Source organism: Anser brachyrhynchus, assembly GCF_964034855.1.
Source record: "Anser brachyrhynchus genome assembly, chromosome: 2".
NCBI classification, from domain to species: Eukaryota; Metazoa; Chordata; class Aves; order Anseriformes; family Anatidae; genus Anser; species Anser brachyrhynchus.
In genome coordinates, this window is record NC_137695.1 from 9,164,188 (window position 1) to 9,181,469 (window position 17,282).

At 40.8% G+C, this 17,282-nt stretch overlaps 1 protein-coding gene across 6 annotated transcripts in view; it reads left to right on the top strand.

Moving 5' to 3' along the window:
- Positions 1 to 663: 663 nt before the first annotated feature.
- The window catches only part of RBM33 (RNA binding motif protein 33), a 99,270-nt gene continuing 82,651 nt past the window's right edge, over positions 664 to 17,282 (top strand). For 5 of the 6 annotated variants that reach the window (XM_080581454.1, XM_080581456.1, XM_080581455.1 and 2 more), the window contains exons 1-3: positions 667 to 883; positions 10,330 to 10,408; positions 15,335 to 15,383. In XM_080581454.1, coding sequence (XP_080437580.1) covers positions 856 to 883; positions 10,330 to 10,408; positions 15,335 to 15,383 — 156 coding nt within the window. In that variant the 5' untranslated portion in view covers positions 667 to 855. Of the gene's footprint in view, positions 884 to 10,329; positions 10,409 to 15,334; positions 15,384 to 17,282 lie in introns of all 6 variants that reach the window. The other variant, XM_080581457.1, reaches the window with a different exon arrangement.

A 17,282-nucleotide genomic window follows, 5' to 3' on the forward strand; every position in this document is an offset into this window, starting at 1 on the left:
TTTTCTTCCTTGCGAAAGAGGCAGCTGAAGACGGGGTGTCATGCAGAACCTACAGCCTACCGAAGCACTGGTGTAACCTAACACGAACAGGGCACTTCAGCGATGCCCCACACAGCCTGTACAGGCCCTTGTGCCACAGAGGTGTGTGAGGAGCGAGGTGCGGCACCTCTCCTCCCTGCCCTAACCCCACTGCTTGCCCTCTCAGCTCCAAGCACCGCAGCCAGCAGCAGGCTGAGAAGCCAAGGAAGGGGAGGCCGAGCCCAGGCACCTCAGAGGAGTGGCCACAGCGGCAGCAGGGCGGCCTGCAGGGACACCGAGCCGAGCAAGGCAGCGCCCAGCCGCATCCCCTCAGCCCTCCCCATGCTCTGTGGGCCCTCCGCGCCCCGCTGCCGCCATGACAACCGCCCGGCCCCTCCCCCGCACTGCGCATGCGCACCCCCTCCCCTCCCCGATCTGCCTCTCCCCTCCTCTATACGCCCCCTCCCCTCTGCTCCCCCTCCTATCTGCACATGCGCACTCCCACCTCCTCCACCCGGCCGGCTGAGCCGAGGGGAGGGAGCGAGGCGCATGCGCACAAGGCCCGGGCTGACCAACCAGCTGCGCCCACCGCCCTCCCCCCTTTCCCCGCGGGGGCGGGGCCGGTCCGCCGCCGTCCCGGCGTGCAGCGCGGCAGCGGCGACAGCGGCGGCGGTCGCCATGTTGTGGTAGTTTGTTGTTCTCCTGCGGCCGGGCCGCGCCGAGGGGCGGCCGCCGGGCGCTGAGGCCGGGCCCTTCCTCGGGGCCTTTCTCCGTCCCAGCGCTCCCGGGGGCGGCTCGGAGGAGGTGTCGGGAGCCGCCGGGGTGAGGCGAGGAGCCATGGCTGCTGCCCTGGGAGGAGGCGCAGGTGGGTGGCGGCGGGCCCGGGCCTCGCCTCGCCTCACGGAGGGGTGAGGGGTGCTGAGGGGTGCGGGGCCCTCGTCTCCTTCCCCCTCATGAACGCTTTTCAGCCGCCTTTTTCGGCTCGGGACCGCCGGGTGGGTGGGTGGGGTGTGTTTTAGGCTCCTGTTTATTTGGAGGTGAGTGGTACCGTGGTTTTACGCTCCCCGTGCGGGTGTCCCGATCGAATAATTGATTTCTGACCTAAGGAGTAACTAAAATTTTATTTCGCAGATGATCCTGAAGCAGAGCGTCTCGGTTGGAACGCGTAAAGCACAATCAGTGCGTGGTCCTAGGGTTCTTGGGTGCGCCACTGCTCTTCCGTTTGGCTCCTACTTGCAGTATTTGAGTGACAGGCGAAAGCTAGGGCTGTTCTGGTTGGTGCGATAGGTAGACTTTAAAATTAAAACACTCGATCGAGTGATTTTAAAGAAAAAAAGACTTAGATCCCCTGTGTGACCTATCTTCAGGAGAGATGTAGTTCAGAGAAAGTATCTATTTCTGGTGTTCTGGGTCCTCCTTTCACAGGACTAACAGGTTAGTTAAACGCTTGTTAGGGTTAACAGTATCTTTCCTTGTCTGTACTAAAGTTTCTGATGATTTTAGTTAGTTTTTCTTGTCAGCAGCTGTTACAGAGAAGAGCGTGGCTGGTCCTCAGGATCCCTTGCCAGGGTGGTCAGTCTGCTACCAGTTAAGCAAACAGTGGTGAACAAAGCATGTAAATACAACTGCTGAAGGTAAATGTTGCGAGGAAATTCCCAAATTTCAAAATTGAAAACTTTGGGAAGAAGGCTAGAAAGGACAGCGCTAATTGGTAATATTCTGAGGATGTTGAGCGTTGGCTTAATGGTGTTAATTACATTGTAGTGTTAAAGTTATTTTACAAAAGTATTTGTGCTATTAACTGTGGTTCAGTTACTTTTGATGTGGAAGTAAACTTTGCATATATGTGCTATATCTGAAAGTTTTTTGCTAGTGCTATGAGGAAAGGGTATTTTAAAGGAAATGTCACTTTCTAAGCACTTGAATTCTTGTGTTTATAAATGCTGCAAGTTGAGTGAGCATGTTTTCATAGCGGAGGACTTGTGTTAGGCCAGAGGTTGGACTAGGTGATCTCAGAGGTCTGTTCCAACCTAGATGATTCTGTAAATGTGTATGCAGCAGACAGCCTTGAACCAAGGGTTGCGATTGTAGTTCCTAGTTTATTTTTTTGTGATGGAATACTGCTTTTGTCTAACTGAATTAGGATCCTTTTGCACTAAATGGGTGCAAGCAGTTGTTTGTTCAGAGTTAATGCTGAGCTCATCAATAAAATAGCAGTCAATTAAATATGATCCTTGCCCCATATAAATAGTGGTGGTTTTAATCTGGGTGATCAGTGTGCAATGCTTTTCTAAATGAAGAGAACAGAGGTGTCACTTTATGTTAATCTGACTAGTCAAGTAAAATTCCTGATGGAAGTTGCTAAATACACTTCAAAAACCCACTAAAAAAAATGGCATTTACAGTACAATGGTATATACGGCTGTACTTGGAAAGAGGCTGGTATCTAAAGTCAATAGTGGTAATAAATGGGGGAAAAAATGGAATCCAGGAATATGTGATTACTGGGCTTAAATGTTTTTGGTCAGTTGAAGTCCTACCTTTAGGAGCTAATGTTTTCAATTTAGTTCTCAGGGTTTCTTGTTTCTGTTTTTTTTGTTTGTTTGTTTTAGAATGGGCAAAGACTTTAAATTATCGACATAATAGCAATACAGAGCTTTCTTTTAAAAAATTGGCTTACAAACAATTGGTAAAGAAGTGCAGAATAAATGGAATGTTAATTTGACATAATTTCAAGGTAATAGTTGGCAAAGTAAGAGAGTTTTGTCGTTGAAGATACAGATTAAATTTTAAGTCTTCTGTAAAGAGATGATGCAGGGCTGAAAAATGGCTTTGTCTGCTGAACACTTTAAGTACATTTGATGGGATGGAAGGTGATTTGTCTGTAGGACAGTGTGTAGGCTTACTGGTCATTTATAATTTTTTTTTTTAAGTTCTTTGGAAGTACTGTCTTGATTCTTAATAACAGAGTATTCATATGTACCTCTGTATCTGTAACCAGATACTAAGAACGATGATTAAGACTATTGCAGTGATAGATTTCACAAACATAAACTGGAAAGTTTTCACGTGGTGGCCTGTGAGGTCTCTGGGAGTGATTCACAACTTCATATTAACTCGCAAGTTCCTTTGCCATGCGGCCTGATTCAACTTGCTGCCTATTCTGGAGTGTCCGTATCGAAACACGTACGTTCAGGATGCCTCTGCTAGTGGTGATGTGGAACTCTGAGGGCTGGTAGTTGCTCATAGTTGCAATCATCAGTTGATAACGGTTAAGGCAGTGATTCCCAAGCTTGATGCAAACTTGCGTGTAAAACCAGGACCAGAGCAAACATGTTGAGTGTTGAGTCCAACATCATCTGCGTATAATACACCAGCTGTGTTGTATAGCTGCTGAATTTCTTTCTTGATGTGTAAAATGTAGCTGTAAATTGATGGTAGTAATCTTACTCAGTGAGAGGTGGTTACAGCAGAACTAAACAACAAACCCTCAAAACAAGGAACACTTCTTGATAGTCTGCCGTCTGATAGCACTGGAACCCATCCAGCATGAACCAGGGGAAGCATGAACCCTCCCTTACTGAGGTAAGGGAAAGCTATTGTAACTTCTTTTCTGGTTGATTTGCTTCTGATGAACTTTACTCTAGAAAACTTTGAGTGCAGATATCTTTGGAGTGAATCCTGATGAGCTGGGATAGAGTGTGGGAGACAGAAACAGCTGAAGAGGGTCCCATCCATACGTGTCTATCCCATTTTCCTCAGAAGTCCTATACCAAGAGTAGCTGAATAGGTGCTTCTCTACCTCTGGGACTGTTATTTCTCCAGTTTGAACTCAAGCTGTCATTGTTTTAATTTCATTTAATTAATCTGAAGGCCGTTGTATTCTTAGCAATGAAGTGGCGTTAAAAACCTCTTGTGCTGCTGTTAATAAAAATTGTTAAAAAGCTAATATTGCTAGCACAGCAAGCAGCTTCCCCTGCATCGTGGGGTCACTATCCAATTTAAAGACAGTAAATATTCTGCAGTCTGAATGAAATTGAATTTGTTGTACTTCAGGCTACTTGACAGCAGCACTCAGGGACTGGAAACAAATTCTACATTTATGCCTGGATGAAAGTGGGTAGAGCGTTGGCCATGGTTGAGTTTCTGGATATTGCGCTCACTAGGTGGACTGATGCAACTGGCCACTATAACTTAAATTTGTATTGGAATGTACACACACAGACTCCAAAGTGACAAAGGCCTACACAGTTCGCAGTTTGTGAGGTACAAATACATGGACTTCTGTATCAGCTGAGGGCTAGTGCCAAAAAAAAAAAAAATACTACTTGAGTGAGCTTGTGGCAGGCAGATTTGCTTTTAAACACAGCAATTTAAAACATTTTAGTGCTTCCTTGAAAAGCTTTCACGAAGAGCTACATTTTTTCTGAATATTATCTCACCAAAGGTCATTTAAATTAAACATAACCATAGCATCGCTTGGTTTTAATGAAAGACGAAACTGAACCATGCTTTATTGCATCAAATACTAAACCTCAGATCTTAGGTCTTACGCAACTTATTGTCTAGAATACTGAAGGTGGTGATTGTCACAGGCTCAACCCAAAAAACCTCCAGATAAGTAGTGGGTTTGGTCCTGTGTTGCATTTATTATGCTCTGCTGTTATGCAGCCTCAGTTCCAACTGTAACATTTGGTGGCTATGAAAGATGCTGGAGAGTAGATGTTTCTCATCAGTGTCCAAAGCCATTTGGGAATCGAGCTCATGTGGATTTCATTTAAACTCTTGGCCTTCATTTGCTGCTCAGTGTGCTTGTGAGGCAGGGAACCATGACACTTTTAAAACGTATTTCCAAAGCAAATATAGTTTCAAATCCAAGAGGGCTTTGGAAATGTTTTTTGTGTTTAGATGAAGTCCTTTTTTATTTCTTACTTTCCCTTTAAGATATTTTTTGCAAGCACTGAAGACAAAGACAACTTCAATTCCTAGTGGCACATCGTTGTTAGTTCTGTTCTTGCTTATAGTTAGTGACTTGTTTTCCATCATTACAAACTCTGAAACAGATTTTTAAGAAGGTAAAAACAACTTGTCTCCTGTAGAAATTCATTTTTCTACTTTATTTCTTTGAGAAACCAAAACAATATTCTATATGAATAATTTGGAAAGAACCCCTGAAATACAGTAGTGGAGGGCTGTGTTGTGCAATTACTATATTGTTACAAACACTTAGTCACTGAATACTTAAGGCTTGAATGAGTAATTGTTTACCAATATAAAGACTATATGATGGCTGTCCCAGAACACACAAACCAAAGTGTTGGTGTTTGTCTGGTGTATTTCTGCATGTGTTTTCTTGTGCACGAAGCGGTCCAAGTGAATATGATTTTTATGATGCGGTAGTGAGCTGGATTCATAGCTTGCTTCAAAATGTTTGGCTTACATCACAGGCTTCAGTTCGGGAGTTCGTGTTATCTTGAGTTTTTACTGCTAGACGTTGTTGTGATTAGTTACCACAAGTTTTTGTTCTACCGGTGTTAATAGAACAGTTACATCTCTGTCCCTTGTAGACATTTCTCTATATGACATGGTGAGATACTGACGTTGGCTGTTAGGCTCTGCATTTAAATGGTGTACTCAGTTCCTGGAAATCTGGGCTTTACAATACCTGTGTATTGGGTAACATCTTGCAGTGCAATATGAAGAAAAATGCTCTGTACAAAAACTGTTGCATAAAGAAAAGCTGTTCTTAATATGGGGACTCGTGCTTGTAATGCTGTCGAGTGTTTTAAATAAGATGTTGGGGAATGGGATAGATCAAGATGAAATTACTGCATTCAGTGTTATATCTAGGCATAGAGAAGTGTTTTGCCATGTGGTAAATGACTTTTCCTTTTTTCATTTCTTTTTCCCCCTTCTTTTTAATAGCCCCCTTCTGTTCTGCCCAGAAGCAATACAGCATAGTTACTTTAAAAGACCTGTTGGGTAAGCAGCGCGTGATGCTTTTTTTTTTTTCCATTGAACTATTGGATCATTGTTGCAAGAAATAGCTTTTCTCCATCTTGTTTAGGTTAAGGAGACATCTTTGATGCTTTCTCAATGCCTAAAAGTAATGGTAAGTTCCATATTCATGGTAGTGAAATATTGAAGTGGACCAAAATACAAAATCTTGAGCTGCTAAGGAGGTTTACGAGGTGTAGTTAGTGTTCCAAAAAGCGTGCAGGTGTATTTGTAGCAAGAGCAGTGCAGTCATCAACTGTTTTTCCTAGTCGAGAAGTTTTGGCCATCTCATTGCAGTAAAATACTCCATCTTAGCAACAGTTGCTATGTGGGACTACCTTTTTAGGCTACGCTGGTACCATTTTAAGATGTGTAAGAGCTCTGCTCTGCAGTGTTCTTGCTGATTCACCTCCTACGCTTGTGAGACTTGACTGTGTAGCTAAGGCTTCCATTTTACATGGAAAATTATTAGCGTAAATTTTATTGAAAGGGAGACCAGAGAGCAGGAAACTGCCATCAGTATAGCCAAAGAAGAAATAATTCTGTGGATTTCTAGCGTGGATGAGCTGTTCTTTGTAAGCAGGGGAAAAAAATAAAACAGAACCAACAAAAAGCAGTTTTGGTCATACATCATAAAAGCAGAAAATAAGCTGTAGAACAGCTTACAGCACTGCTGTTGCTGCAGCAGGGTAAGTACAAAGCAAACAGAAACCTTCTTAGTGTAGGGAACCGAGTGTGTTTGGCACTCTTTGTACTTAGGTTTGCAGCTGCCCGGAGCCTGGGGAGGCAGGCGGGTCTAACAAAGCAGGCAGCATTGGTCAGTCTCTGTTCCAACTTTTCTGAAGCTTCTGAAACAGTGTTTTTCTTAGTACTGCAGTGAGGGAGAACCAAGTGTTGGATTATTTCTTTTGTTTTCCTGCATAACTGGTTTTTCCTGCTTCCTCGTTCATCTAGTGCTTTTTTGGTATGTGATAGGCCTTGGTTTTTTCCTTACAATGTTGCCTGGAAGTTGGGGGGGGGGTGGGATCAGTGTATTTAGTGCTTGCCTGTTCGGATCTTCCTGGTGATACTCAGCTAATCCATGCACATCTTGGTGACCATGTTGAACTGAAACAAGGAGCCATAGGCATTGTACTGCAAGTCTCAGCAACAGCTGTGATGTACAACTACCTTCCTAGGCTGCAGTGGTACTACTGGAAGAAGTACAAAACATTTCACATCCAAAGATGGACATCTTCCTGCTTAAAAGGCTTATGTGCATGGATTTCCCCCCTTCCCTTTTCTCACCTCCAACACAGTAGAACTGAGAATTAAAAAAAAAAAGTGTTTGGCTGTTGCTCTCAGTGGTTTTGTGCTCTGACTGATGATGAGTTTTCTGAGCACTTAACCACGTGTGACACAAACGTTGAATTCTTCAAGGAGAAACATCCATACATGTTATGCTGATTGTCGATCGCTGGTATTTTCCAATGTTACTTCCTACACAGAAGAAAAATGTAGCTTCAGAAATGAAAAAAACCCTGTGCCTCCGTGAGGTTTTGTAGGTATCACATAGACACCAAGGCGTTACACCTGCGGTGCTGTTTTAGTGCTTGCTCTCTCACCACAAAGCTGGAACTGAATGCTCTTTGTAGACGCATGACTATTGTAACCTGCTTTTCTAAAGGACAGGTACGGCCTGCTTTGGGCTCTGTCAGTGCGCAAGGGCTTAATGGCATAATTTATAATGCTTGTTGTCAGCGTCAGCTGTCACAGAACAAATAAATACAAAGCCCCAAAAGAAAAGCTTTCTCCCTGTGACCCAAAGATCCTTGTGTTGTAAGTGGGTGATGAGACAGACGGCAGCAAGGAGGTGGCGGGGACGTATGTGAAGTGGTTCTTAGGAGCCCCACTCACTGCACACAGGCCAGTCAGTCATTTTGGAAGCCTTTGTTTGCATCCTGCCTGGGGGGGCTTGTAAGAAGGGCTTTGAAGGGATGTAATGCAGCTTCAGATTTTGTTAGGAATTGCTCTTAAATAAAGAGCAGAACGGGAGAATTTGGGACATGTTGTAAGAGATGGAGGGAAGGTGGAGGTTTGTGTTGCTGGCTGAGTAGGAGTCCAGATCTACACCAGGAATTTGGTCCCTCTTTTGGTATTGTTCTTTAACTGGTCGTAATAAGTTGAAGCACTTTTATGGCAGTGAAACTTAACTATCAGGACTGGAAAAGTTGTGTGAATTGTATTGAAGAGCGTTTCTTTCGCTGTAGAGAAATGTCAACAGAGAATGAGGTTTTGGCTTGTAGCTTTGTCTAGATTTAAACCTGGCTGAAGGTTCATCTGTGTAAGAGTTTAGTGCTGAATTGAGTCACGGCAGAGCTAAGATACCATCCTCAAGTTGTACTGGTTTATAATACACTGCTCTGCACTCCTAGTAGTGGTGCCTGGGATGCAAAATTGCAGTTTCTTGCCAAGGAGCAGGCAAAGTGTAAGAAGTTACTGCCTTGCAGGTGGTGATTGTTGTCTTGAGGTGTGTTAGTGTGCAAACACTCCTGCTTTGGGTTGCTGCAAACCCAGTCACGTTACCTTAAACCACCTTTAGAGGTGGTTACATCAAGTCAGTGGTTACTGCAATTCGGCTGTAAGAACAACAACACGGCGGGATGTTTGTGCCCTTAAAACAGCAATACACTAATACAATCCCTGCAGCATGTTTTTGAGTGTAAGGAGAGTAATGTGGCATTTTTTACAGACCACAAGGCTGGATAATTTGGTGTTCAAGCGAAGATAGTAAGTGCTTGGGTATCTGTCTGGCTTCTCCCTATGGTTGGAAAAGGAATAGGAATTGAGGGAGGTTGGGATATGTAGATGTTTGCGCAGAGAAATGTGAGATTACTGTTTGTTTCAGTGGCATTAGTCCATGTAAAGTAGCGAACATATAGCAGCTTTGTGAAAATACAGAATTATCTACAGGGAGTAAGAGGGGAACCTGATGGAGGGGAATTGTTTTTATCTACTGTTCCAGAAGAAGCGAGTTGCCATACACGACTTGTATGGCATTATAATTCATATTGAGCAGTCTTATTTTTGTATCTACGTATGATTAAAAAAAATCAGCTCTGGCAACATCGTTAAACCAACAGCTTTCAAAACAGAAATTTTAATTTTAATGTCTTTCTCTCCTTTTAATTTTCAGTTGCTCACTAACACCTGTATTTTGCTTATATGAAGTGAATAGGTTTGTCATTGCATGCGAGGAATATTCATTAAAGGATGTTGCAGCTGAGCTTAAAGAACTGAAGGCTTTTTTTTTTTTTGAAAGCTCTTAAAAATACAAAAAAGCTGTTTATCATTGGCATTGTATTTGGTCAAAGATTTAAGTGCATATTGAGCCAGGAGATTGACTGGATATATGGCATCTAAGAGTTCATCAATTCAGACTGGATGGCTGGAAGGGCTGGGTAGTTTGGCTTCCTGTATTTGGAGATCATTAAACTGCAGACAGTTTCTCTTTGTCTTGAGCATAACTTTTATTTGTCCATTTATTTGACTTTAACAAGTCATTAATTGCTGAAAAAACACTATTTCTAGTCTGCTTTCTCTGTTGGGCTGTAGTCAGAAGATGGGGGAGCGAGGGTTGAGGTTCCGAACGTTGTGTTGCCAGTGTGCAGATGATGTGTCATCTGGATGTCTGCGCAGAGCAGATGAACTTTGAATTTCTATTGCAGATAAATGGAAGATTTCATCTTTTTAAATAGTGAAATCGTCATTTAAAAACTAAGCTGCGTAAGAATAATTTGTGACCTGGCGGAGTAAACTGAGGTTACTTGGTGAGAGAAATATATGGAGCAGTAGTCTTGTTTTGGAAGGCACGTACAAACTTAGGTATACAGGGTGACCTGCTTTTAGGTTTTTTAAAGCCCCAGCTGAGGTATTGGTGGTGTTTTACACCTGACTTCCCTCTTCTTTTTGGGGGGTTCTGGTACCTCCCTGCCTTGTGCTGTTTCCCTGTCTGCTGCCATTTTCAAAGTACTCTTGCAAGAGCTCAGTGTGGACAGATAGGCTTGTTGCACCTAAGGTGAGCAGAGGACTGGCAAACTTAATTCCCTCCGTCTCCAATGTACTTGAGCTTTATGAGCTTTTTTACACCATTTTTTTTTAATTATTGAAACAAGTCGGTATTTATCTGGTTCTCTCATTAAAATAGAAAGTGAAAAAATTATCGTTGCATCGTATGAAAAATCAAAACCATACTGAAGTGGTTGCTTCAGAAACCTCCTTGAATTTCAATAAGGATTATTTCATGTAGTTGCCTTTATTTTTTTTCCCCTACAGATGACGACTTTGATCAATTTGATAAGCCTGGTGCAGAAAGGTCTTGGAGAAGAAGAGCTGGAGATGATGACTGGGACAGGTGGGTAGAATATTTTCATGTTTAGCTTCTGTATGACATTGCTGTGTTTTGCTGTTCTGGCATTTTGTATTCTAATATTTACAGTAGTGCACTTTCAGATACTAATGAAGATGTTGGTTGTTATGCATGTGTCAGCAGCTGCTAGACTGTGCCAAATGTATGTTTATCTTGAGGAATTTAGAGTGCTCTATGAAGAGATGCCATTTAAAATTAGATAAATATAAAGCATTTGTGGTATGTAATTAAATTTACAATAAAAGCCCTGTTTTTCCTCTAAGTCTGTAGCAGGGTCTTAATGGTTGGCTTAAATAGATTTTTTTTTTTTTTTCTGGTACTTGAATTTGAGAGGTTTTAATGTTTAAATTCTTATTCTCAAAATATAAGAGTAATTGAGCTTACATACGGGCTGTTATTGAAAACACGACTGCTATAACGATTTAGAAGTATGCACGAACTTGGTTATTTTTGGGGAGAATAAGTGCATATCCTTTTATGTGAAGGCACTCTAACTGCAAAAGATGAGTCTAGCTGCTGGCTAAACTTGTCCTTTCTGGCAGGAAACTTTTCACTTGTTAAACTGCTTTATTATTAGTCCTTTTTAGTAGCAGAGAAGCTTGTTCAAACTTTGCCAGAGGTCAATGTGTTTCACTGTAAAAAGGGAAAAAAAATTGGAATAGAACTTGTCTTATCTAATAATCGCCCCCGTGACTCCGGTAAACAAATTGTACTGTAAGTAGTTTTCCACTGAGCTGAGCCCTGGGAGTGAACCAGCTACTGTATGCTTATTGTCATTCCAAAGGGATTAGTTTCCTCTTCCATGCTTTCCTGCTAGGTTAAATAGTTTTCACTGCTGTAGGAGGTGAGGAAGAATGAATAAGGAACTCAGACAATATCTTGAATGTACAGTTTGTTCTGCTGCTGTGAGGGATATCTGCTGCTTTGTCAAGCCAGCACAATTGTTTTGTTAAGTTGGATGGTGAAAACTGCATCAAGGAACTGATCTGCTTTGAGAATGCAATTAAAATAATTCGTTCAAGCTAGGTCACTGTACTGTGCTGCCTCCCAGCCCCAGAGCTGTGGTGTCATGCTTGAGGTAGCACAATGCACCCCAGAATACTAAAGCCTGTATCACAGGCAAATGCTTTTGTATTAAAATACGATTTTCTGAACTTTTTGCCTGTACAACTGACTTCATGGGGTGAATAGGTGGGCTTTTAAATGTTGGTTAGTCCCATTATTTTTAGCTGCCCTACTCTTATTACCATGGAAAACGTGGAAGAGTCAAACAACTGTTCTTGGGGAACAGTTCTGCAGGGAAGAAGTTTTAAACTTACTGCTGGAGGTGAATGCCCTGTGACAAAGCTCTTTTTATAGGACTTGAAGGCTGTAGGGCATTTTCACCAAGTTGAGACTTTGAAGCACGCAGTTTTAGAAGAAAGTTCTTTCATTTATGTGCTTGTTTTTCTTGCTATTATTAGCTATGTGTAATTAGAAACGATGAATTATCATGTTTTGTTTGTTCTTGAGTGCAATTGTAAGGGAAGTGGTTTTAGGTGCACTGCTAGAGATTCCAGAGTTTCATCTTGCTGATCATTGGAGAGAATTTTTTTTTACAACTTTATCTGATAGAATATTATTTCATTTGCAAATGTGTTGGAATTATTGTTTTAGTGATGTTTCTTGCTAGATTGCAAAGCTATCTTTTGGATGTGTTAAGTTTTGTGGTTGCCTGGGCAGCTGTAAATGCCTTACCCCTGGGTATGTTGTTGCCTAATGTAGTTGAGTTTTTCTAACTACTGTACTAGTTCAGTATAGGGCACAGGTTATTGAATATGGCAGGGGAAAAGAAGCTGAACGAACACAGTCGGCTTTTTGGTCCCTCATGCTTTGTTTTGCAACCTAAATTGATTTTTTGGGGGATGAGGGTGAGGGAGTTACGCAGTTCGAAAAGAGTTGATCGCTGATACGTTGCTTTTTAACTGAGTCCTGTGTCCCAGACATATAAACCATTGTGGATTTCCAGATCTCTTACTGTTCCCAAACACTGGAGGGTGATAGCTGAGAGTTGGAAGGCCCCTGTTATTTTGGAGTACAAATGTAACATTGTTCTTGGAGAATTTTTCCCATTGCCCTTTTTTATTACAAATTCTTTTCCAAAACACTTGTTCCTGCTAATGCTCATGTTTAATGAGGCATGCTCATGAAATCGGGGGCCAGAAAGGGCCGTATAGTCTGATGTGTTTATCACGGGCTGTTAACTTAAATATTTATCTCTCTAAGTAGCCCAAAGCTTGGGTTTGGGAAAAACATGCTGTTCTGGTGCTATTCTGCGAGATGACAGGAGTGATTTAATAGTTGATTTTTGTAGAAATTTCTTTGTTCTGACTCTTCTCTGAGACAGTTCATTTCTCTATACTGACAGAAAACCTTTCCCTTTTTGTTGTTTCTTTTTTCATGTTATTTTCTCATCCTGATTTGATGAGCTGAGTTTATTCAGTGAGGGGAACATTGAATATTGGGAGGTGAGGAAGGGCAGGCAATGGGTCTGTCTTTTCTGAGAGCAGTGAACTAGATTATTTTAGCCCTGTTTTCCTAGAACTGCAGTGTTGGAAAGACCTTTGTGTCTTGGTGATAGTGAGGATTGGTTGCCTTTGAAACTGTCACAGATGTGTACTTTTATTCCAGTTTAATTTGTATTGTATGGCTCTGTGCGGTATTGGCTCCCAACCATCTGTTTTTCTCTGCTAACTGAAGATCTCCTAATATTTGTGTGTGTTTTTCCGTTTGTTTCTTTAAATAGATCTGGTAGTTCTGGTCCCTCTTTTCTGATATATAACTTCAGATTAAGCTATGTTAGAAGAAGCTTGAGATGATGTCTGCTTTACTGTTCAGGCTTTTCACTGTTACTTTGGTTCAAACAGTTACCAACATTGATTTTTCTTTTAAATTACCAGTGCAAATGGTGAATACCATTGTATGAAAAACCTTTGTTTCTGTTGTCATGGGCTTCATTTATGTGCTCATACACATTTTTTGGTCTGTCATGTAATAGGCCAAGGATTTAAAAACAGACAAAAAAACCTAGAATACGTATGCAATTACTTCTATTGACCAAATGTCTTAAAAAAAGAAAAAAATTGCATCAAGGATTTTTTTAGTTATATCCTGAATAGCCCTAATTATATTTAGATAATGAATTTAATTTTTCATTATCTCTATCATTCCTTCTGACTTGATCTTCTTCCTAGCTGAACTTGCATTTTGTCTTTGAATGTTGCTACAACACATGCTGTTGCTGTCTATTTGAATTTCTTTTGTGCACCTTTACTAAAAGCTGTCAGTGGTGGACCATGGTGCTGGGAAATCTTCTCAAATCTTTGTGCTTTTGTCAGATTACTGATTCCGTGCTGAAGAGATTAGTGCCTTTTTCCTACCTCAGGTGTGGCTAAAAACTCTTCCAGAACCAGTTCTGTTACATAGAATTTTCTGTCTCTGAAATAAAGGCCTTAAATGCTAACCATTTTACTCTTTGGGATATGTCTTATGTCCCAATTTTTGTTTAATATTGCAGTGAACACAGAGCAGTTGCTGGTTGTTAATGTTCAGACATTCCTGGAACTGTTTGAGATCAGTATGGAGAAATACTGTGTGCTGCTGATAACATCCTGTTCAGTGATGATGTGGAATACAAGCAGTTCTCTCAGACGATTTTCTTCATGCATTATCTGTACATTAGCTAGGTCTTAAAGACATGTACCTATCAATGTCTAGCACTAATTTCTGTCTTGGGATTGACTACCTCAGTTATTCCTCTGTCATTCCAGGTATTCCAGTGTCATCCTAAAGACCTCTTACACATAATTACTGCAGTATGAATTTCCTCTCAGCTGCTATAAAAGAGTAGCAAATATGCCTTTTCTTGTAGGTTCAAGTATGACGAAACCTTAACTTTAGTTCCCATTCTCACTTTGGGGTATTTATTTTTATGTAATATCCAAGGCCCGTGTTGTTTTTCTTTTTTAAGGTCTGCCAAGACATGCAGGTTAAAATAGGTTCCCATTCTTGAATTACAGCTCATATTTCAAATCACTGCCATCTTATTTTAGTATTGGGATGTGTGCGTTCTGATAGGAGCATTTGTCAGTAATAAATATTTTCTATAGAAGGGGGAATCTCTTTATTCCTGGCACGGGGCTGAAGGCAGAATGAAATTAAGTAATTAAGATCTTAAATAGTGAGACTGTAGTTCTTTGTGTTGCATCTTCTTTACGGAAGAGACTGTATGTGATGGAAGAAGTTTAGTAATAGTATGCCGGGTATTTTTGTTTCCTGAATTCTTAGTCGCTCTCAAAGAGGTAGTGAGCCATATATTTGATTTCTGTAGCCCAGCAAATGTCTGTTTGACTGACCTGACTTTTCCTGTTCCTGAATTCGGGGGCATTTATGAAAGATCTGGGCCTTACCACCTCCCAAGCCAGGTGGTCTCTGTGCGCCTCCTTCCTGAAATGCAGCTGGGACCACGTGGTGGCCTGTAGGCTGAGTTGTGCCTACAGCATGTCACTGTCCTACCTGCTGCTTCTGTACGGAAGTAGGAAACAATAATTTGGACAGTGTGCTCAAATGGCCCTGACGAGGAGGATCTAGCTGTGTCTTATATGTCTGCACTTTGTCTAGGTCTGTGTACTGTATCATAATTGGAGGGATATGGAAAGGAGATGGTCTGAAAATGAAGTGTTTGCACAACAGCAGTATTTATGTGTTTTGTCTGATGCATTTAACATCTTTTTCAGCTTGCTAAATGCTTTGTTAAAAGGAAAGCTTTGTGTGGAGTCTGTGACAAATCTCAAGTTAGTTTTTTAAGGCACATATGGTGCTTATTTCTGTTTTCTAAGGTTCAACTTTTTAAAATTTGTTAATATTTTCCAGTGAACTTGATGATGATTTGCTTGGAGAGGATTTGCTCGCTGGCAAAAAGGTAAGAGAGATGCATTAAAGTGAATTGTTACGGATATTGAAATGTGAATCTTGTTCAGCTCATCCACTCCAGTTATTTGATACGGCCTTTTACGTATCATACAGTCACCTCCCTGAAGCCTGAGAGCCACATTGCTCAGGTATCTGATCTGCTGTCTTGCCAGAGCACTTTCAACCCAAAGCTCTGCTGCTTTTGTGAAATACTTCCAAGTCTGGTGATTTTAATAAAATTTGAGTACATTTTTTCCTGAGGTAACATTTCTCCTTGTAACACACAGTTCAAAAGAAAAAAGAGATGTCTCTCAAAATCAATTTATCTGAAGCTCAGATTGACGGAATTAAAATATATATATATATATGCATGTATATATATGCTTTCTGCAGCTGGTCAGGATTCTTGAGAATTCATTTCAACTGCCAGTTTCCTGGCTATGAAAAGCTATTTGTCAAAATACCAGTAGTGTTTTGCTGCTCACTCCCAGCAGTGTTATACAGAGATCTGTTTGAGGTGCTCTGGTACATTCTGGATGGTGAGTGATTTAAAAAAAAAAAAAAAGCAGTCAGTGGTGTCTATTAAAGATCCACCCACTGCACTTCATTTGCTACTACTTTACATAACAAGTAGGCAGAGGATTTTCCTTTCTACAGTAAAGGAAGGATGTGGGAAGAGCTAGTGTTGGAGAACATAAATGAGCTTCTTATGACTGCTCTAGACTCTTCACTCTGTGGTATATGTTTCCAAAATGGAACTGCACGAACGATTGGATTGCCTGTTTGGATTTGCCTGATACCTGCAAGAAGAGGCAGGGCTTCTGTTTGGGAAATCAAAACTGGCTGGTCACTTCTTTCTCCTCTTTATTTGCTAAATGAGTTCAATTAGAAAATAGTTCTTAAAGTTGTAGCTGGAGATTAATAGGTTTAAGAAGCACAGATCTGGTGAAAGTTGAGTTTTAATTGATGTAGCTTCACACTCTAAATGTTAGAAGCTAGCTTTGTGAAATTGTTCTGTAAGTAATCCCCGTTAAAGATAGGAAATCCTGTGACTAGTTTGCTGGTTATGAAAAATGTAAGCACTTAACATTAAATCTTTGTAGTTGAAATAAAGTTGATAAAGCTACTCACTAAAATTTGTCTGTATGAATATAAATTGATACTAGATTTCTCCAATGTATTACGTGTTCTTTTGCTTTCTTAGTCTTATTTTCAGTTTTCCAGAGCTCTCAGCAGTATCTCTGGGTATGGACTTATATGGTGGAGTAATAATAGGTTTCTCAGGAAGTTTTCCCTGAGCTATTTAGGCTAAACTTGCTTCTACTTAATCTCATCCAAGTACTTTTAGATAAGTCTACCCTTGTGTAACCTTTCTGCCCCCATTACTTCAGGGGGATGGAAATAATGTTGCTGAGCAAAACTGTAGTTATCTCTTTTACAGTGTAATTATTTAAAACAAAATAAAACAGAATAAATGCATGAAGCAACTGAAAATATGATCGACAAATTAGGAGGAGTTCAGAAAAGGCACAATATTGTTTTTAATTCACTTGAAAACTACTTTGTTTTTCATATCATATATAAACATTTTTGTCAATGTTCTTAATATCATTATTATCATTTTTCCAGGCTCCTAAGTATCTGCTCATTAAAAAGAAGAGCAATTCAGTGTTTTTTTTGACTTGCCTAATGTATCAGGGTCACAGGGCAGTTAAATAATGCTAACCTTTCTCTCATCCTGGTATTTCTTTAAGTGAATGGTCATTTTTGGCTATATTTGGAAATACCTCAGTGAATAGTCTTGATAGCTGGGCAGATTTGAGTTTTGGAAGTTTCTGTTCAACCATCAAACATTTATTTACAGATTTGTTATCTTGAGTGGTATATTTTTTCTTGTGGAGCTGGGCAA